Source organism: Elgaria multicarinata, chromosome 17, assembly GCF_023053635.1.
Source record: "Elgaria multicarinata webbii isolate HBS135686 ecotype San Diego chromosome 17, rElgMul1.1.pri, whole genome shotgun sequence".
Taxonomy (NCBI): domain Eukaryota; kingdom Metazoa; phylum Chordata; class Lepidosauria; order Squamata; family Anguidae; genus Elgaria; species Elgaria multicarinata.
This window is the reverse complement of record NC_086187.1, coordinates 24,244,890-24,267,259: the sequence shown is the minus strand read 5'-3', so window position 1 is coordinate 24,267,259 and position 22,370 is coordinate 24,244,890. Positions and strand designations below refer to the sequence as shown.

The following is a 22,370-nucleotide window of genomic DNA, read 5'->3' as shown; positions in this document are numbered from 1 at the left end:
TTGTTGTTGAACTGGGGTTGTTTGTTGAACCGGAGGTTAGTGTGTTGTCTGAACCCAGGGCATTTCCCACAGGGTGGCTTGTTAACCATGCAGTACGGCTTCTTTTTCTTGAACAAGCCACCTTGAGAGCCCATGGTTTGTTTCAGAATCTGTCAGAATCTGTCAGCTTCAGAATCTGTCAGCTTCAGAATCTGTCAGTCTTCAGTTTTTAGATTGTAAGCTGTACGGCAGATTGTCTTGTTTTATTCTGTACAGCGCCATGAAAATTGATGGCGCTTTATAAATAAATATTATTATTATTATTAATAATAATAATAATAATAATAATTCCCTAAGCCTTATTTTGCTGCACAGTTGTGCCATATTTTATTATACTGCCGTTGTTTGTTTTTATCGCCCCAGAATGTGTCTGTTGAAGGAAGGTGGTGCCAGAGGAAAGCAGAGGATGAGTGGCACAGAACTGAACTTTCAAAGAGAATAATTCATGGGCATTTGTCACTCAGAGGGAGTTACTTGATAGAAGCCAAGTTACAAAGGGAATAATTTATTAAGAGACTGCAGCAAATTACACATAATGTAATTTAGTGAAACCTCGCCTTCCTTCCTTCCTTCCTTTCTTTCTTTCTTTCCTTCCTTCCTTCCTTCCTTCACGTGGTCTTCCTCCTCTCCATTTTATCTTCACAACAACCCTGTGAGGTAGGTTAGGCCGAGAGTCCGTGACTGGCTCAAAGTCACCCAGTGAGCTTCCTGGCTGAGTGGAAGTCTCGATTCTGGATCTCTCGAGTCCCTTTCCAAAACACTATAACCACTACATCACACTGGCTCTGAAAGCTATTGTATTATATTTGGGGAAGGAATTCCAATGGACTATCTCAGAGGTGGGTATTTTATTAATTTATTTATTACATTTTCATACCGCCCAAGAGCCGAAGCTCTCTGGGCGGTTCACAAAAATTAAAACCATAATAAAACAACCAACAGGTTAAAAGCACAAATACAAAATACAGTATAAAAAGCACAACCAGGATAAAACCACGCAGCAGAAATTGATATAAGATTAAAATACAGAGTTAGAACAGTAAAATTTAAATTTAAGTTAAAATTAAGTGTTAAAATACTGAGAGAATAAAAAGGTCTTCAGCTGGCGACGAAAGGAGTACAGTGTAGGCGCCAGGCGGACCTCTCTGGGGAGCTCATTCCACAACCGGGGTGCCACAGCGGAGAAAGCCCTGCTCCTAGTAGCCACCTGCCTCACTTCCTTTGGCAGGGGCTCACGGAGAAGGGCCCCTGTAGATGATCTTAAGGTCTGGGCAGGTACATATGGGAGGAGGCGTTCCTTCAAATAACCTGGCCCCAAACCGTTTAGGGCTTTGAATGTCAATACCAGCACTTTGAACACTCGGATGTTCAAGAAGGCCTCGAAAACGTTTTATTTTACTGTGGCCTTCTCATTGTTAGCTTTTATTGTTTTAATTGCTATTTTATTTTGTATATTTATATTTCTTTTAATGTTTTAATATTGTTGCAAGCCATCTTGTGAGGGTTTCTGCTCTGAAAGGCGGTAAAGAAATCTTTTAAATAAAATTTGGTCAACCCATTCTGATGTCTCAGTCTTTAAGGATTGTGTTGCATCTTGCATTTTCCTGCCCCCTGTGGGAGAACAGGTCATGCTGGTATTCAAACTTGAAATGTAGAATTGTGCCCTGGGTGTGTGCACCTGGTTTCATTCCAGGTAGGCTTGCATTACTTGAATGCAACAGGTGGGGTTTAGATGCTGACCATTGTGTTGTCTCCTTATAGAAAGCAGCACTGCAGAACCGGGGCTTGTAGTCAGCGATGTTGCAATGCAGACATGCTCAGGAGTTCAGCTTTGGGCCCCGGGCGTTGAAGGATGCTCTGATCTCCACCAACCCGGCCCTGCAGGAGCTTTATGCCAAGGCCTTCTCCAGCGCTGAGAAGCTCTTCCTCTCCGAGGCCTACAACCCCCACAGGACGCTTTTCTGTGGCTTGTTCATCCGTACCGCCTTCGACTGGCTCCTCAGTCACCCTGATGCCCCCGAGGACTTTGAAACCTTCTACTATTCCCTATTGAGGAGAAAGCAGAGGTTCTGCCGCAAGCACATCTACCTGCAGCCCATAGGTAACTCAACGGCCAGGCCTTTGGCACCATCTAAGGAAGGGCAGAGGCATCCGTGCGGTTAGTTCTGGGGCCACGGAGACAAAACCCAGAGCCCCACAGCCCAGAAGGCCCCCAAATAAAATATCAGAATGTGACAGATGTTGAGGGCTGTGGCAAACCAGTCCAGGTTGGCCCCTGGGGCCAGCATAAGCGCACCAGGCTGAATCTACTCCCTGCAGCATCCTTTTTTCCTTATAATTTTTTTAAAAAATAATGCTGTAGTCAGGAGGCATCAGGCAGGGATGTACATAATGACAATGATGCTGAGGTTGTTGTTGTTGTTGTTGTTGTTGTTGTTATTATTATTATACTTTTAAAATATATTCTCCTTTTCCACCCCAGAATGATGCTCCTTCCCAAGTATATCTGTTTGGCATCAGGGTAGCCGAAGCAAAGTCCCATTTTATTCCTGCAGTCAGAACACTGTTACGGTTGAAGTGCATTTAAACAGTTGTTAAGGCACAGAACAATAGAGGGAGAAGAGAAGTACACATTTAACACAAAATCTAAGGGGTGTGTGTGTGGGTGTCAGGGTTCCTTCTATGACCTGCACCCCCAGAACACCCCTTTTTGCCTCCTTAAGAGTCCCATCGTCCTTCTTTTACCTTCCCCTTCCCAATAATGTGGGGGCTAGGCTGTAGATGTGGGGTAACTTTAGGCACTTTAAGTTTAACACAGCAGTTTACTAGGATATCAAAACAACCAAATTACAAGTAAAGGCATTTAGTCAATACAGCTGAGTGATACAAAGGCATTAAAAGAAAATAAAAGTTGCAAAAACCCAAGCTCCTTAACCCTAGCTGCATTTAGGCTTCTCCAACTGTTTCTTCCTCATGCTCTCGACATTTCTGCTTAAGACAGTTGGCAAGACAAGGCGTCCTCATTGCCAATAAACTATCCTTGACAGGCGTAACTGTCTCCAACTTAGTAAAGTGCTTCACCCCCCCCCCCACCCCCACTTGGGAGACTAATTATGACTTAAGATGTGCATACATCACACTTTTATGCAGATAATAAGCTCAGAAGTTTGTACCCTTGCAATTTCCACAACCTCCTTCTTTCCTGCAATACTGTGGGGTCGGGTCACTTTTTTCACATTTGGATTTACTGTGCAAGAACTAGTCCCGAAGTAACTAACTTGACGCTTTTGCCCATAGACCTGAGCGAAGGGCCTGTCGGGAGCTCACTGCTGAATTCCCTCCGGAGCTGCGTTGAGTCTTTCTTTTGGGGCCTCCGGGTCAAGTGCCTTCCTTCCATCTCCGTTTCCTCCATCCATTGCTGCTACCGACACAACCAGGACTCAGACAGAGTGCAACTCCATGCCGGTAAGGCGACAGGAGAGCAAGCTGACATGGGGCAGATGAGTTATCTGGCCTGGGCTGTTAGCCCGTCCTCGCCTCCGCCTCCATTCCGTTAGGTGACATATTCCCCTTTGCCCACACAGCAGGGAGGAAAGGAGTGAGCCAGGAAACATCCTGTTTCCATGGGAGGGCATGGTATGCCTGGCAGATGCAACAATAAACCACCAGATGGACAGTTGTGATCATGTTTTCCTTTGGGGCCATTATTTTCAGATAAACTCATCCTTTTGTTGTCAAGGCAAAAGCTGTTAACCCGGATTGGGAGTTGACCAGCGTGTCTATAGATGATAGACCTTGGATTAGATCGGTGCATTGCTTTTAGGATGGATTCTATTGATAGACTCATTCCGCCCCATCTCAGGAGTTTAGGAAAGCTTACAATGTATTTAAACTACGGCGTAAAAATGAACTCTAGAAATATAACTGGAATAACAACCAGTTAGAGAACTTACAATGCAAGCGCATCGGTGTCTACTCAGAAGTAGGCTTCATGAAATTACTCTTAGGTAACTGGGTGTAGGATAGCAGCCAATGAGGGAAGGTTCCACACATACATTGGCATAAATTCAAAATTAAAGGAAGAGAATATAAGGAGGGGGCAGGCCTTGCTGAGAAGGGAAACGTTTTCACACAAATTGCAGCCTCCACTTGGAGGTGCTGCTGGTTCTCACAAACAGAATCTTTGCATGAGTTGCAGCAACCACAATGGTCCCAGAGAGCATTGCTGATTATGTGAACGGTCCCTTTGCCTGCAGTGCCTTATGCAGGGCAGGCTGTCCTTGCTGATGGAAACAAAACACACACACACATACAAACCACATTGCCAAGTTGTCTCTACCAAGATACTCTCTTACCACTTGGCATTTCCTCCTGTCTTTGCTCCTGTAGATGGGATCCTGACCTTTCTGAAGAACAACAAGCCAATGGACGCCCTCTGTGTCCTGGGTCTCACCCTTGCAGACCTCTACCCACGCGAGACGTGGAGCTTCACCTTCGGCAAATTCTTACCAGGCCAAGGTTTGCATTAAATCCTGCGGTCTTTCCAAGGCGGCAGCAAGGGGAGGGGATTTATTTATTTATGATTACATTGATCTCCTGCCCTTTCCCCCTCTTGCAAGAAACGCAAGGCGGCTTACATGGTCCTCTTCCTCCACCTCCATTTTATCCTCACAATAACCCTGTGCGATAGGTTAGGCTGAGAGTCGGTGACTGGGCCACCCAGTGGGCTTCATGGCCGAGTGGGGACTAGAACTACGTCATCTGGCCTTCCTGTAAAATTCTGTGACCCGGGCAGGGCCATTGCACCCAAAATCTAAGCAATTGGTGACTACAGTTGCGTGTGTTCATCCCCTGTTGTCCTCGCCTCTCCCCCCCCTCCGTTTGCCCTCCTGCTGCTAAACTGGCAATTGTAAGCTCCTTGGAGCGGAACGGAGCAAAATCGAATGACGAAGCCAGAAGCCAGATCCTGCAAGGCAGCAGACAAATAGTCTCCCCCCTCCCCCGCCCCACTTCCAGTATATTTTTGAATGGAGTAATTAAGAGTGAAACAATGGTGGATTGAGAACCTCACATCCTGAAATCCTGCCAGTTCTTTTTGCTATTATGGAGTTTTCTATAACCTCCTAGTCCAGTTCCTGTAATAGATGCGGCGTGTATAAAGTGGCGGCGACATCAGTGGAGCTGATTGGGTGGTAATTCGCTGGACAGGCTTTATATCCCTTTTTCTGTAGGGCCAGAAAACCAACCAGATGAACATTTATTTATTTATTACATTTTTATACCGCCCAATAGCCGAAGCTCTCTGGGCGGTTCACAAGCTCTCTGAACTTTGGCCAGTTTGATGACAAAAAGTTGAAAAGTGCGGGGGAAAAGAGAGGGGCCTACCAGTTAAAATGGCGTTTGAATTGGTCTAGCTGTGCTAATGATTTCATGCTGCGCTTTTATAAACCTTGCTGCTTTTTACTCTGTTTGATTTTTGTTTTTATTTTAATGGCAATTTAGGTTTTTTAAAAATATTGTAAGTTAGTTGGCGAACTACAAATTTGCCAAGCGCGCCCACAAAAAGACCACCCTCTCAATAATATCCGATTGGTACTAATTCTTCTCCAGTGCTATAATTTCTCTTTGCTATGTACATTATGAATCCAAGACGTAGTGTCTTCAGCTCCAGTTCCCTCTTGTTAAATGATCTAATTTTTAGAAGCTTTAATTAATGCTAGAAACAGGTTTAAAATCATCTCTTTCGAACAACTTAATTTGAAAGCAGATGACTCATATGCCCACATACAGGTGTGTAAGGGTAGTTTTCCTGTGGAGGAGGGATGACTGGGCGTCTGTGGAAATGAGATTGACCTCCCGTTTCCTCTCTCTGTAGAAGTGGGCGTTTGCAGCTTTGCCAGGTTTTCTGGCGACTTCTCCCAGGTGGCTTGTACCACTTTAAGCCCATCTCCATGGAGACAAGAGGTGCACAACGAAGTCGTGGAGCAGGCTGGAAACCAGGAGTTGCTCTTCAACATGTTGGAAATGCTCCAGTGTTGCAAGGTGAGGGGCGCATGGGTCCGGTGTCCGCAAAGTCATCTCTCGGTGGCAGGCGCACTTGGTTGACGTACCGGTTCAATCCCTCGCATCTCCAGTCAGGAGGACTTCAGGGAGAGCTGGGAATGGGAAAGAATCCTTTTACCTGAGTGCTTCCGGGGTGGGGGCAGCGCTGCAAGTCGGGAGTTTGACCTGGTGTAAAATAGCTTCCTAAGTCCCAAAGCAATAACTGAAAAGAGGCACAAATAGATTTAGAAAGCAAACTGTGGATGCATATATATATATATATATATATATATATATATATATATATATATATATATAAATTATTTTATTTATTTCTAGATTGCCCAATAGCTGAAGCTCTCTGGGTGGTTCACAAACATTATAACCATAAGCTACAGCATAAAATAGAAAACATGGAAGCACAATATAAAAATCACAGTATAAAAGTGCAACCAGAATAAAACCGAGCAGCAATGCAGAGATTTCAAATACAGATTTCAAATAGAAACTTAAAACAGCAGAGCTAAAAGACTAGGGTGGTAAGATGCTAAAATAATGGGGAAATAAATAAGGTCTTCACCCTGGCACTGGAAGAAGTACAACGTAGGTGGCCAGGTGAACCTCCCTACATTCAGAAAGCAAGTTAAACTATGGAAGTTAACAAGATTATTGGAAGTTTGACCATAAGCTGCTCTGTGTAGATCCAGGTCCTACAGTCATCCCTGGTAAGCGTGGTACTGTATTTGCTTGGCTCCAAGTCAGTGTTAATTATTTACCAATGTTATTTGCACAATGTATTCATGGCCTTTCTGACTAGAACAAGCAAAATTGTGGTTTTGTAGCGATAATACCAACCTAGACCCCCCCTTCAGACAGAACAAACAGTGACAAATCTGTCTGAAATGAATGCCCAGTTCATCAGTCTGACAGTGCTGTTTGCTTGCAAAAAACCTCTGGCTTGCGTCTCATGTGAGCCATTCAATGAGCTTAACCCAATTCCAGCTGAAATGAACAGGAAAATGCAGTTGCAAATCATTTCCTCACAGGTTTGCCCATTCCACATATCTGTAAGGCATGTCATGTAAAGGAACATTTTATACATGCATTCAGAATTCTCCCTGTAATTTTAACTACTGCCGTTCTCACAAAGAGATAGGTCTCTTTTAAGCCTAAACAGCATCATGCATTGTCAGTTTGGGGAATTGAAGCGGGGTTGCTGGACTGCACCACTGTAGACCATAGGTGTAGGCCTTGCTTGTTTGAACAGTCCCCCACATTAAAAAAAACTGCCCTCCCTGCATGTGGAAAAGTAGAGTGGCAGGGAGATAGCTATACTAAATCCTGACATGCTGGTTTTCAACATGTAGATTGTTCTTTTGACTTGAGGGAGTGTTCAAATTTGAAAAACCTCAACCAAAACTCTTGAAATGGCACAGTCCAGGAAGGGCTGAAGTTGCAGGCTACTTCTGCATGGCGGAATTGATTTTAGAAACTTCATCTGAAGATAATGAAAGGCTGCAGAAACAAAGCGGTGGTGTGTCTCTCAATGCAAAGAGAGAGGGGAAAGGGAAGGAGAATTAGCCCAAGGAGGGGAAGAGAAACGCAAGAGAACGACAGACCCTGCTTTGTTGATTCTTGGTTTTACTGCACAAAAGGTCACATGCCACGAGATCTGCCATCTGATTGGCTTGGGGAACTGCCGTTGGCTTCAGTGCATCATGCAAGGTGCCTTGAGTTTGGATGAAGTTCTGCTGCGGCCGCTGGAGCCCTGCCCGATATGCCTTCGGAAGCTGCAGTACGTCGTGGGCTTCAGGCTCATTGAGCGCTACAGGGTAAGAGAATCAGAGGGCAGGAAGGACCCTTCTCCTCCTTTCCGTGAGGCAGGATTGTTTAGCTGCTGGCTTAGCACCGTTCATCTCATCATCTGCGCCAGAGGATTTCAGAAGCAAAGAACAGAAAAGGTGCCCGCAGAAATTCTGGGTGCTGCCACAGGATTTCGGTAGCAGCCCCCTTATCTGTGCAGTGCCCATCACAGAGAAATCCACCTGTATACATGTAGACGCCAGGTTAAGGCCTTCCTCTTCCAGCAGGCGTTTAAACTTTCATCTGTTCCTCTGATTATTAATTTCACTGTCGGCTCCTTCATATTTTAAATATTTTTAATACATTTGATATTGCAGTACTTTGATACTTTAGGGATGCAATCCTATATATGTCTAGACAAAAAAAAGTCCTACAATTTCCAGCATGCCCCAGGCAGCATGGCTGGGAATTGTAGGACTTCTTTTCCATCTAAACATGCATAGGATTGCATCCTTATTGTTGTATTTTTGTTTGTTGTTTGTTTATTGGTGTTTTTTTTTGTCTTCTACTATTGTAACCCACCTCGAGGGCGCTTGCTAGTTGGGCAGCACAGAAATCTCATGAACAAACCAACAAACCAATAGGTGGGTCAAACAAGTGATCCAAGCCACGTATTATGGGGGAAAAACCAGAAATTCTTCATGGTTACTGGTCAATCTGAATTAACAGAATGTTTCCTCCTGACTATAAACATTGGTGAGACCAACCTGTACATACTCTCCGTGAGCCTCCTAATACAAGTCCGGTTCTAGCCAGGTTAGGCACTGCATTCGGCACTACGTAAGGACTGGAGGGGACTGAGCAGGAGCAGGAGTTATTCAGCAGCAAGGAGCAGGTGCAGATTCTCCATGTAGCAGACGAATCCTGTAGGCTTCGTTACTAGCAGTAAGAGCTTTAAGCCTCAATAGGCTGTCATGTATTTTGTATTTTTGGCCCCACCTCCTTTGACCTGCCCAGCACTGGAACACGGCCCTTGAGCGCGCCTCCAAAACTATAAGTTTCTAGTTCTTATGGGCTGCACAGGTTAAAAAGGTGATGTGTGGTCACTATTTGGCAAAGCCTTCCAACCTAGGGTAGAGGTCGGTAAGCCTTTGGATGAACTGTTTTGACTAAGCACATTTTGTTAGCATAACTTATCCTGCCTGTGGTATTTCATGGGTGTGGAAGGGCTGTGCATGGCACTGAAGTCCCATCCTGTGACAGTTGGAGATCCTACTCAGCCGCCCAACCATCTCCAGGTTTTGGTATTTCACCCTGCGTTGGCCACACACACTTTCAGATAGAATCATAGAATAGTAGAGTTGGAAGGGGCGTCTAACGCCATCGAATCCAACCCCCCACTCAGTGCAGGAATCCACCCTAAAGCATCCCTGACAGATGGCTGTCCAGCTGCCTCTTGAAGGCCTCTAGTGTGGGAGAGCCCATGACCTCCCTAGGTAGACCTTTGCAGCCATAAACCTCCTCCTCCTCAAGATATGGTTGTTATAATACTGGATTCACAGCCAGCACAAAATTCTGTAAGCTGTGTGCTCCGAAATGACAAAACAGAAAGAACCTGTTTTTGGGAGGGTTTGTCTGTCTTTTTTTCTTTGGTGCAGAAACTCTATGCCTGGATGCAAACCGTTTCGTCTACCTGGCTCAGCCAAGGATCGAGCGATCTGTCTACGTCAGAGGACATTTTGCCGCACAGCGTGGACTCCGGCGTGGGCTACGAGAACGATTCTGAGGCGGTAACGTCCCTCTCGGAGCCCCTGACTCCGGACACTTCCAGCCAAGCTGTTTCCACCTTGCAGGATCTCGACCTTGATGAACAGTCGTGTTCTCTGGCTGATGCCCCCAGCCAGGAACAGTTGGCCAGCGCCCCCAAGCCCTCGGACATGATTAAGGAGTACACGATGTGGCTCGAGATGTGCATTGCCGCTCTCGAAAAGGACGTCTCCGAGGAGGAGATTCTGCAAGTGGACCAGACCGTGGACGCTCTGGCACGGTGGGAGTTGTTCACGGGACGGCTGCCTAACACCCGGAGGGACCTGTCTTTTCCCAGTGACAGTCCAGGGCTAAGAAAAGTCCTGGGAGACAAGTTCTCCTCCTTGAGAAGGAAACTCAGCTCCAGGAGAGCGGAATCTTCACCCCGCCGGTGGAAATGGGAGGAGAGCTAGCCCCACCAAGACACTTTGCTGGCTTCTAAACATTTTCTCTCTCCAGTGGGTTAAATGTGGGTTTTGTTAGTCCTGTTACTTCTTGTTATGCCTCTTGTCTGTTTCACTGCAAGTTCTCGTTGTTTTGTTCAGAGAAAGAGCCAAGAACTCCCTGAGTGCAATAAAAGAAGCTTCTATTGGCAGCTTTTCTTGCCCTTCCAAGCGCTGATCCTTGGCTTGGCACATCCAAGCACAGGCATCCTTAGTAGGAGATTCATCTCTGGTAGCTACTAGAGCAACACAACACCAAGTTAACGCCTATTGCAGATGGATGACCAAATCGGGCATTCTTGAGGGCTACTCTCTTGTGCAGACAGTGGTTCATAAGCTGGAAAGTAAGTGCTGGCTCCAGGTTTTAGGGGGCCCATGGGCAAAACACCCTCAAGTGGGCCCTTCTCCCTCAATGAGTCTATCTTCTTGCCAGCATTGTTGCTGCCTCCTCCTCCTCACTACCATTTGCTTGCAATGGCATTTTACCACTTCTCCTTTTAACCACCACCATTGTCTGTGCCAGACTGAGAGGCAGGTTAACAAGTAGATTGCAATGGGGAAGAGGAAGATCAGGTCCAGAAATTCTTGTCAGAATTCTCTGCTGGGCCGTGGGCCCCTGACAGGTGTCCCATCATATCAACCCTTTGCTGGTTCCCATCACAGTCCACCCAGTAGAGCATTCGCTGCAAAAATCCCAGGCGCCAGATGTCCAACCAGTGGACCAAGCTTGTTGCTCCTGTCACGCATGCTGTGTTGCTGTGGATCCAGCCCACGGAGAGAGCTTCAGAGTTCCGGATAGAAAAAGTAGCTATCGGAATGCCATATGTACTATTTGACCCAGGCTTCTATGACTTGGGCAGCCAAATTCTGGTGGAATTGTAGAAATACCCCCCCTCCCAACACACACACACACACGTAGACAATGTGGGGAAAGTGCCACTTTTTTTAAAACCACAGGTCAGTAGCAGAGTACGTCCATTGTATGCATAATGTCTCAGGTTTAGTCAGAAGCAGCTTCATGAAAGCCAGGCAAAGATCTTTGTCCAAGATGGTGGAGAGCTGCTAGAGGGATAAACAGATGTAACTCTGCAAAACGCACCTTCATATGTTTATAAAGCCATCCTACAGGGTGGTTGATGTTTGCTAAAAGCGAGCTGTTCTAGAATACTTCGAGCCATGCTAGATCAGAGCAAGGTCCATTTAGTCTTGCACTGACTGGGTTCAGGCAGCGTGCACAACACAAGAAACCATGGGTTTGCTTCCTGGGTTGTTCATAGCTAACAACTCATAGCTAGGAATATAGGGAGCTTCCTTATAATGAGTCAGGCCATTGGTTCATCTAACCCAGTATTGTCAACACTGACTGGCAGCAGCTCTTCAGGGTTTCAAGCAGGATTTTTTCCTGCCTCACCTGGAGATGCCGGGGATTTGAACCTGGGCCCTCCTGCATGCAGAGCAGAGCCACCTCTCCCAAATCATAGCGCAGGATTTGCACATAGCGTCAACGCAAAATTCAACCACAACCCTTACTCAACCTGGATCTGCGTTGTCATCATGTATGAACCAGGCTAATGTCTTCTAGTCTTAACCCCCCTATGTTTCTGCACTGCTTCTTCCGTCTTACTGTTATGTTTTTCATATGCTGTCAAAAATCCATTATGGTGAAAAAGACAGATTAGCTGCACAGTGCCTTCTGATTGGAAGTTGTTCGTCTGGATTTTTGAAATTGTGCTTTATAAATGCGAATGTGAAACCCACCCTTTGCTCTATATTAGGCTCAGGCAGATATAACACCTGTTTCAGCAAAATGACTGGAAAATCAACAGCTATTTGCATGAGGAATTCCTTCTCTTATCACCTCACTGGAAACAAACGTATGTCACATCATGAAGGTGCCACATCATGGCTCTTGTCTAAAGTTTCCCTATAATGGAAAGAGGTGGAGTAATTTTAGGCTGCTTCGTCCAGGCATAGCATTTTGTTTTAGGTATTGAGAATTAAAGATATTTTTAGACAAGCAAACTCTCTGCTCTTCTCCCCCCTCCGCCCTCAACTCATGAACTTTGTTCTATATATCAGTACTAGAATTCCAAGACTAAAGCACTGACCCATCCCCTCCTCTGATAATGTCACCTTCTTAAGGATCCAGCTATAAATAAGTAGAGCTCCTTTGCCATGTCATGAAGCCATTCAGAAGCTCTGTAGCTTCCTGGCATCTCCAGAGACACTTGGAAGCCTTTGCAACAGAGGAGAGGTTGACATGGAAGTTGTTCCTTGAAGCACAACATTCAAAAAAGAAAGAGTTTGCTTTAGAAACAGGCAGCAAGGTCTAAATTTTCCTAACAAATTAATCACAGCATACAAACATGGGGTTTAGAACTGCAGAGTTTAGACAAAGTCTACTGGAAAACCAGCACTTGGAGGGGATTCTGGGAGGTGTTCCGAAACGCTACATCCCAATTTATGCTGGACACAGGACAGATCGGTTAAGTCGTGGTGTTGCTCTGGTTGAACTGGGAATATGACCTAAAACACACCCGGCACTCTCTGTCCTCTGCACATTGCAGGAGAAGATTGGTGATGGGGGACAAGCTCTCTTTCAAGGTAGCAGTTCTACTGTTGTAGATCTTATTTATTTATTTATTACATTTTTATTTACTTATTACATATTTATTACGTCTTTTCACTGAGATAGCCCTGCAAGGCTTCCCAGGCAGCAAGAGTCTCCTAGAAGAACACAGTTTGAAGGCTATAATGTGCAAATTAGTAATTTTGCAGAGGCCGAAACAAAATGACTTGGGAAAGCAGTAAGGTGTGTTACTGCGTGGTGTGTCCGGAAAGCCAAAATCCTGCAAGGAGAGTGAGCCAACCTCATTGCCGCCCCCTGCCAGTTGCTTAAATATTGCCGCTGTTTTCATGCTTTGTGGAAAACAAACCCAAACACTACATATTCCTGTTTGGCACTTGAAAACAAAACAGCCAGTAAATGTAAAATTCAAAATGCATCAAAGAAGAGAAAGAGAGAGAATGTTTTTAAAAGAAAAGGTTTAGATTAAACCATGTCATTTTTATCAGTGAGTGGGAAAGGAGAAGGGCCGAGATGTGCCTGCATCACTCTCCTCCGCTAACAAAAGTGTTTGCAGCACCCTTGCCGTTGCTATGGAAACTGCTTTAGCAGGAAAGAGGATCTATCTAGCACCTCTTCAAGCAATTGCTGGTGTATTCACATCATGCTTTCCCACAGCTTAATTTGGCACTAGTTTCCAATCTGCGGGTTCATTACAAATTCAAGAAGAACGGGAGTTTCTATCGACTCCCTGTTGTGCATTAAGGGTTGAGGTATTGCCCTTACAGCCACAAGTTGGCTCCAGCCAGCGATGCAAGGCAGCCACACACAAAGGATCTCACTGGTGACCTGTACTACTTCTGTGGGCAGATTGGGGAGGGAGTTTCAAATGCTTGAGTGTTCCCTCATCAAATACCGCCCCAAGAAAACATTCAATACTAGGAGAAAGTCAGAACCTTTCTCCCTGAGGTGCTAGTTTTCTAAGAGCGATCACAGGGGTGCAAGTCAATGGCCCTGTTCAGCTGACACGCTAAGCCATGATGGTTAAGAATTTTGAACTAAACAGACATCTGTAAATAATGTCTACCACTTGTTCAGGGACTGTGCGCTAGCATGTTCCTTTCACCACCAAGTGATGTGGAAATTCCTGCTACTCATTTGGGCTATTTAGCTTTCAGCTAAAAAAATGTATGAAGAGCCGCTGTTGTGTGCAGTGAAGGGGAAAAGAGAATGTAAGGAAAGCAAATGTTCTTGGTCAGAGTCCCTGGAAACAACTCAGATTTGGAGCATTGATGGGGATAGAGCACCCAGACTCTCTCATATCTCCAGCCTTGAAAGGTTTCAAAAATCTGGCAGGCAAAAATCTGGCACAACATCGGGGAAAGGAAGGCAGATGCAGGTCACGTTGCTATTATTGGATGCTACGCAGCTGAAACGACCTAACAGGTGCCATGAGTCCAACTGCAGTCCTAAATCTATGGTGGAGCATGAAATGCCTCTAAAAGAAGAAATGCTTCTGGCTGCAGCTCCATGTCTTTCTCTGCTAACTACTGAAAGCCTGGAAAACAAACCAGAGTTGTGACATTTAAACAGCCCAAGCGTTCACTATCTCAGCCTGTTGAGTCTCATTGGTCATTGAGACTTATTTATCATCCACAGATTGCTACGGCGTGTAAATCAGTCTTCAGCCTTTTCAAACTAAGCTTGTGTTTTATTGGTTTTTCAGAAGTTTTAATATAGAAAACAAAGCAACATGCAGAACTTCACCACAAATAACAAAAATGAATTGTAATTAAAACAACCCTCCTTTTCCCCAGTTGCTCATTTTTAGGTGGGAGCTCTTTTCACTGCAACCGTTTAGTATTTACTGTATGCCTTTTCCTTCCCTTAAAAATAAAGTAATGAAGGTAGCTCAGCCACAGGACATCTTGGGTCAACACCTGTACAGTATCACTGCTTTCTCTTCAGTCACTTTCCAAGACAAGATGTTGTAGGTGTATATATTTCCAAGATCTCCATCTAGTGCAAGTAGGTTGTTGTTTACAAAGTCCCATGCCACAATCTGTTAACTATTTGAGGTACCACAAAACAAACTTAACATCACTGTTTTTGCTGCAATGGACTCTTTTGGAATTCTTTAAAAGCAGTAACTAAATTTACTATAAGGGCCATTGTTAAGGCAGCAGTAGTATAGTGGTGGGACAGGTCAGTTCAACTGCCTCAAAAATAAATAACTAGCAAAATCTCCTTTAACTACCACTGCCAGAGCCAACTCATCTTTCCTTCACCCCTCCCACAACCCACTTCTTAGTTGTCAGAAGCAAGAGAAGGAGAGGATTTAGATAAAAGCTGCAATCTTCCCCACCGGGTTTCTAATGGGGCAGGGTTTGGCACAGGGACCGCTGGTGGCTGACCTGCGCTGTAGCTTACATCACAGCAGCTGCTCCCTTTAAAGAAGTTAAATGGTTTTGCAGACACTCTAAAGCACAGTAATAACAAATCACATTTTAATAGATTTACAAAAGTCATATATACAGAACAGTAAGCTGATTCACAGCTAAAAAGTACATTTTTTACACCACAATATTTTAAAAATCTAATACACAGCTTTCATAAATCGATGCTATCACAGCAAAATAGGCCACAAAGTATTATGGATGCTCTTTTAGTGCTTACAAAAAGCCACCAGTTTAAAAACGTGGACAATTAAAGAGTACTACAAGTTATGAGTCATGGCACTTCTAGATCAACTCATTTCTAGGTTTACCACCACCTTTCAATAGCAATTTAGTTTTTGCTAAAGTTTGAAATTGGCTAACATATATCTTCTTTTCCCCTTTCAAACTCATCAGTTTTCTTTAGATGCATATTACACAGAATACTTTTCTAGAGCCAGTGTAGTGGACATGTGTGAGCAATATGTGGGAAGTCCCTTTGTTTACTGGTAGCCTTCATCAAACCACTGTTCTGTCTGCAATGAGTATAATGCTGGCTTACTTTACTGATTCACTGAATATGTATGAACCACTTGGAAAGTTTGAAAACTGCAATATAAATTCTAACAATTATGATCCACACAGCACTTTTTTCAGTTTGTTTAATTTATTTAGGGTGGTTTTTTTTTTTTTTTTTACTCTTGACTTTCAGTTTACCTACCTGGACATTGTCAGCTGACTGAGGCCGTACTCCCTGACAAATGGAGTGAGGTGTATGATTACAACAGAGAGCCTTATCAGTGGTGGCACCTCATTCCTGGAATGCTCTCCCTAGAGAGGCTCATCTGGTGCCAAAGTTATATGGTCTTTTTGCTACCAGGTGAAGATCTGTTATTCCTTGAGATATTTTAAAACTGCTTTTAGTCCTCTATGATGCTGCTGGTTTTAAGATGTTGTAATGGTTTTATTCGTAGCTGCTGGTTTAATCTTTTATTCTGTGCTCATATTTTGTTTTAATATTTGTGCTGTATGCTTTAATTTATTGTACACTGTCCAGAGAACTTTGGTTATTGGCAGTTTAAAAGTACAGTAAATAAAATAAAATGAAAAAACTCTGGAGGTGGCTTACAAAACAAAAATCACATCAACTTGGATCTATGCTGCTTTCTTCAACCAACAACAGGGGAGGAGCCAAATAGCAGATGGTCCTAAGCAGGCCAATGGGACCGGGAGGGGCACTGACTACTTACTCCCCTCTTTCTCTCTTCTTATATACTGTTTCAACCAATATGAACCCAACATGCCATTGACAAGCTGCAGTAAGAAACGCATTCGGAGAGCAGCAGCAGTCCCATGTCCTGCTTATGGGTCCCTGGTCAACAGCTATGTGAACAAAGTGCTGAACTAGATGGACCCTTGGACTGATCCAGCAGGGCTCTTTTTATGTTCATGCGATATAGCTATAGCTGGTTGTATCTTTCATGTTGCAGGTTGGCAGATCAGATGTTTGGGCCTACATGAGAGAGATCCTGAATATAGTAAACTAGCGAGTCAGGTCTAGCCTCCGCTCACCCTGCCTATAACCCCAAATATGTTAGGTTTGTGTGGAGGTAGGATTTTAGTGTGGGGTAGCATTCAAACCTTTGATTATGCTGCCACATCATCAATCACCACCACCACCACTGAGTAAATCTGTTTTGCCTCTTACTGTGCTTCTAGAAACTCAAAAGCTTTCTCATTACTTTAGGTCACTGGTTATGATAAAAGTATTACTGTACTATGCATCAAGGGTGGTCCCCTACTGCCAGCCTTTTTTTTCCTTCTGGTGCCTGCCACCAAATTGCAAACAAAAGGGCTGATTCTTCCATGAAAACAAGCCAACATTTATAGTTTGCTGTCAATATCTGGTGGCATGGTATCAAAAAAGGAGGGGCAATCTGACCTTTTAAAGAGAAAATTTGTCTTTTCGTTGCCATACTGCTAAATTTGGGTGGCATAGTGGTAGTGGGGGTGCAGCTCCCAGTGGGGTTCCTGGTAGGGGGGAAGTGTCCCCTAGAACTTTCCCCACCCCCTGCACTGACCAACATGGCTACCTTGTTTCTGAACGCTTCGAGAAAGCATTCAGGACAGACTTCTAACAGGGGGATGGAATTTCACCATTGCAGAGCAACTGCTGAAAACATCGCTCTATGTACCTTTGCAGTTTGAATTTGGCACACTCATTACACAATGAAGAGGCATTTCTGGTTGTTTTTAAAGGATATGAAGCAAAGTAGTATGTTGTCTTTAAAGTATGTAGGGCCCTAACTGTTAAGGGATTCATTTTGTGAGCGTTTAATAAAAGGAGACACATATTTGGCTTTTAGGAAGTTTATCAGACCTTCTGCATGGCCAAAGCCTCTAACACTACACTGGAAGAAGCCTGAATTTGCATGTCCCAGTTATAAACAAATGGGCAAGCTGAAAAAAGATTTATAATGTGTGCGCCAATAGCTACAAGTGATGCCAATATGTTGTTTTAATAAGCAACCAAATCCTTCTTCTGGATACAGTCATCAAAGCACACAGACTCTTCATTGATGGCATTTTGTTTCAGTACACACAGACTGCCAGTGTTTACGCAGCAGTGCTTGAAATCTATTTAGAAACTAGATCCTTCCCTCCTCCACATCTCTCCCTCCCAACAATAGATTCTTGGCACATCACCAGAAAGCCAAACATGGAGGTCAGTGCAATTTTTCTTTTTTTCATTTGGAGTGTGGCAATTTTCAAGCTGGCTACAACAAGCTAACACTATGGGAAGTGAGCCAAGCCCTAGCTAACTTCGTGGCTTGTCGATGGAAGGCTCTTTAATTCTGCCAGAAGAATGGGTGGTAGGAGTAGCAACATCATGTCATCCACAGGAGCAGCCGCCAATTCAGTCATTATTGCAGACCGCATGGAAATTTTGTTATGGATTCACCACCGGCTAGGGAAGTTCTGGCCATCCAGTAGAAAATGGTTTGGATGGCAGAATTGTACTTCACACAATCAGTTCCAATAATATGCTGTTGGCTGACATGTTAAATACTGCTCCTGCAAGCCATCTACTCATGTAAGCAGTGCAACATGGGATCTGCAAACTCACGCCAACTTTCAGCTTCCACTTCATGCAAACAAAAATTACTTGTTTTTCAAGGTCTTGCTTCTGCCAAGTTTATATAACTAAGCACATGTTTATTTTGTGTAATATATATATTGCACAAAGAAGAATACTTTTCCTCTCTCTTTGTCATCGACGGTATAACACTCTTTACAGCTATCTTCCCCTAAACAATGAGAAACTCTGCCAATAGCTGAATACTATTTATTGGGTATAAAATATGCCGAAAAGTTCAAGGCCTCTAATAGATTGTTCTATGTGTAACCCATTTCCTGTTAGTCAGAATCATTACATCAAGTATTCCATCTACAAATCCCTCCCCTCCCCCCTAATTGTGCTTAGAACAAACTGTTCTCAAGGGTTACAATTAAAGGCAAATGTCTTGTGGCTTTGGCAAGAGAAAGGAAGAGGGAATGATCTGGTGACTGCAATACTACTGTGCTGGATTGGAGAAATGTGTTTTGAGTCCTAAGCAAAATATTGGCACACATCGTATGTCAAGTGCTATAATTAGAAGAGAGGTTTACCATATTGCCTACAAAGCCATACATTAAAAGATTTTTATGATTGAGTATGAGAATAATCCAGAATGGATTGCCCTGTGAATTCTGAAACTGTTGAAACAGATCCATCCTTTACTGTGTGTGTGTACATATACACACATTCATGTTAAACAAAATGATTACAGCTGTGACCATGACTAAATGTTCAACAGAATTGTGAAGGGATCAGGAGCTGGAGAACTAGAGTTAACCACAACCTAAACACAAATAAATTGACTGCAAAGTCCACTAGATTGACCAGATTAATTAAAATTCAATCTGGCTACAAAAATTTGCTATGACCAAGTATGTTTGCCCCAGTAAAGGGCTCCCACCATACCAAAAGAGGACTGTATCTGGTACACTAAAGGAACCCATAGTAGTATATTACATTCTACAAGTGACTACTATAGTAGTTCTACTTCTATAAACAAGCATGTATATTTCTGGGTACAGAGTTGTAATAAAAGAACAGTCGGAGAACTAAAATGTACTAGCTCTTGGTTTTTACTTTAAAATGCAAATGGTAGCATAGTCCAGATTTTAAAGAGTTGTTATATAAGAGTTTGTGCTACTATCTGACAATTAAGGCCAAAGAAAGATTTACATGTAAAACTGAGGCACTTTGGGGGAAGTCAAACAATCCAAGTTAAATTCTTAATTGAATCATCAAGTCTTCTAGATAGGAACCTATTGGTGAGGAACGAAGTTAAAATATAGTGGCTAGGGTACAGAAGAGCTATTTTAGGCATGTGAACATGTCTAAAGGGAATTCTGCCCTTTAAAAAAGAAGCAGATACATGCGCTGTACTACAAATTATTCTTGAAACTCCTCAGTGTTTCAGCCATTTGCCATGGCCACACTGCGACTTAAAAATGCAAATCAGAAGTCTCCTTAGACATGTATAATTATAGTTTTTAAGACAAGGAGCGATGAAGAATCCCAATAAATATAATGTTAAGCATGGCTGGCTGTAGGGATGCTGGGAGTTGTAGGAATTTTTCTGTCTAAACATGCATAGGATTCTGCCCTAACTCTGATCAAGAGAACTGGGCGATCATAAGTGAGACGCTTTCCCCTTTATATATGATTAGGCATTTTATAACCTGCAAAATTGTTTTAATAGTTATCCATATACGTGGCAAAATGGCAACATTATTTCCTTGTCTAGAACTAGATATAAAAATAATAAAATAATTGGTCCTAGAAAGTAAGATGTTTTACTAGGTAAGTTCCCAAGTGTAAGGTATCTTTAAAATATTGAAGTCTGTTGTTACTGGATATTTAATTTTGCATAAAAACTAGGAGACAAACGTTTTCCTTATTTTCAAAAACATAGTTTGATTTTGCACAAAACATCACTACAAGTGAAGAAAATTTCTGGTTTACAAAGTATAGTACACCACACAAAACATGCTTATATAAACTTGAGTAACCCACACAAGAAAAAAAATATATCCTAAAAGTTTTCCAAGCAGAAGTCACAAGAGATTCGTAGGCTGGTGTTATCTGTGGCATTAACGTCTGGAGTGTTGCCTCCCGTTTAAGACATGATTGTCCCAAAAGGGCATAAAGTACAGCATTCTAATATGATATAGGAAAGATTAAGCCCTTTATGTTTTATTATGACAATTACGGTACCAATGTCACAATAAATATTTCTTATGTTTAAGATCCCTGAATAATGACTATAGCACTGAAAAGGTAGATCTTAGTTTAGGATTAATACATACCTCATAGCAGTCAGAAGAATGTGAAATATCTGTACACACAGAAAAGGCACCCAAAGTTAAATTCAACATTTTAGAATTAAAAAATAAGCTCACATCAACATTATTCACAGCCTCCTGCAAATTCACAAGTACTCTGTAGTAGCCTTAAAGGGACACGTTTAACTCGATACAATATTTTAAATGTATATTATATAGGCTAATAAATCCCTACATCAACAATTAAGGATTAAGTCAAAGCAGGGTCCTTCTGTCTAAATTCAGTGCAGCTGTAAAGTGGAGCTCTCAGGAGTATTTGGCTTTGGTGTTATAGGCAGCCACTGCTTACCAAATATTTGGCTAAAGAGTAGCATCAGCTGCCATTTTAAAGACAGGTAACAGTCATGTTGAGAGGGAGTTTTCATCCAGATCCAATTTAGGTTTGAGAACAGAGTGGAAGATGCCTTGCTAGACCATCAGATGTTCAAGCGCTGGTCTCATGCTGCATTGCTGTGGAAATCTAATTTCTCATAATGCAATGAACTCTGTATATGTAGTGCAAAGTAAAGCACTGTGTTGCACCAACCCAGGCCTTGGATTTCTGCCTCCTTTGATTACTATTTTTAGCAGTTTATATCAATCAGTTCAATGTACAGTTCTGAACTTACATTATGAGGGAAGCTGAAGAGAGATTTTCAGGCAACATCTAGCACAGTCTGGATATTGGCAAATAATTTTTATGCGCCAAACCTGGATTGATTTCAGGAATATGATAATATATTGCAATGTATTCTCCAAACGGAAGTATTAATTAGAGAATGGATTTGTTAATTCAGCACCCAAAAACCAGTGAGGCAGACAGGCTTTATGGCCAGCAAATTCTGGCACTGTTGCACAATAACATTACTTAAAAACACAGAATTTCTTTACATGTTTCCCCCCCAGTTAGGGGTCACTTTTCAAAAGGCAGAAGGCAGCCATGTTATTTAGTGTTCAGAAGAAGGCACTGCTCTTTCAAAAGTCACTTTTTTCAGTAGTGTTTCTAAGTTAAGTGATTCAGTAGCTAATGAGCTTTCACAGTCCTTCTGCCTGTCGCTCCTCTGTCAGGACTGGCTATTTTGCAGCCTTCTTGAGCCAAGTAAACAGCATGGATCTTTTTTTTAAAAAAAAAACCCATCGCAAGAGCCACAAAGGTAGTAGCTGGGTCTACAACTAGGCTTCGTTCCAATAAAGAGAAGTCAATTTTCCTTCACTGCAACATAATATCCTTAAGGTTCTCCTGAAGGATCGTATCCTTCACAGCATGGAACACAAAGCGGATGTTTTCAGTGTCTATGGCTGTGGTGAAATGGTGGAAGAGGGGTTTACTGCGATTCCGCCTCTTTCGGTCAAAACACTGAACCAGGTAACGCTGAACATCTTCCAGCCGGTGAGGGTCACCTCTGAAGTCTGAGAAGTACTTCTTAATGCTAACATTCTTCACTTTCTCCACAAGAAGGTCCATTTTATTAAGGAACAGAATGATAGAGACATTAAAAAAGAGCTTGTTGTTAACAATGGTCTCAAAAATATTCATGGATTCAACTAGTCTATTGGTGCGTCTGTCTTCCATAAGGACTTGATCATATTCACTTGAGGAGACCATGAATAGTATAGATGTTATCCCATCAAAGCACTGAAACCACTTTTGGCGCTGAGACCTTTGTCCACCAACATCTACCATTTTGAAAGGAATCTTCTTGATGATGAAGTCATGCTCCACAATCCCCTTGGTAGCTTTTCTAGCCAGCAAGATGTCTTGCTTACTGGGGAAATAGTTCTGCAGAATGAGACAGAGGGAAG

At 43.0% G+C, this 22,370-nt stretch overlaps 2 protein-coding genes across 2 annotated transcripts in view; one reads left to right on the top strand and one right to left on the bottom strand.

Moving 5' to 3' along the window:
* Nucleotides 1–676: 676 nt before the first annotated feature.
* AMZ1 (archaelysin family metallopeptidase 1) lies at nt 677–10,299 on the top strand. Its single transcript, XM_063143035.1, has 7 exons — nt 677–696; nt 1,801–2,140; nt 3,337–3,504; nt 4,429–4,557; nt 5,915–6,081; nt 7,737–7,913; nt 9,543–10,299. Exons 2-7 carry the CDS (start codon nt 1,837–1,839, stop codon nt 10,101–10,103), a joined length of 1,506 nt encoding a protein of 501 aa, XP_062999105.1. The 5' UTR covers nt 677–696; nt 1,801–1,836; the 3' UTR covers nt 10,104–10,299.
* Nucleotides 10,300–15,189: 4,890 nt separating this feature from the next.
* GNA12 (G protein subunit alpha 12) overlaps nt 15,190–22,370 on the bottom strand; it is a 29,864-nt gene continuing 22,683 nt past the window's right edge. The window contains exon 4 of the mRNA XM_063143385.1: nt 15,190–22,347. Coding sequence (XP_062999455.1) covers nt 21,778–22,347 — 570 coding nt within the window. The 3' untranslated portion in view covers nt 15,190–21,777. The remainder of the gene's footprint in view (nt 22,348–22,370) is intronic.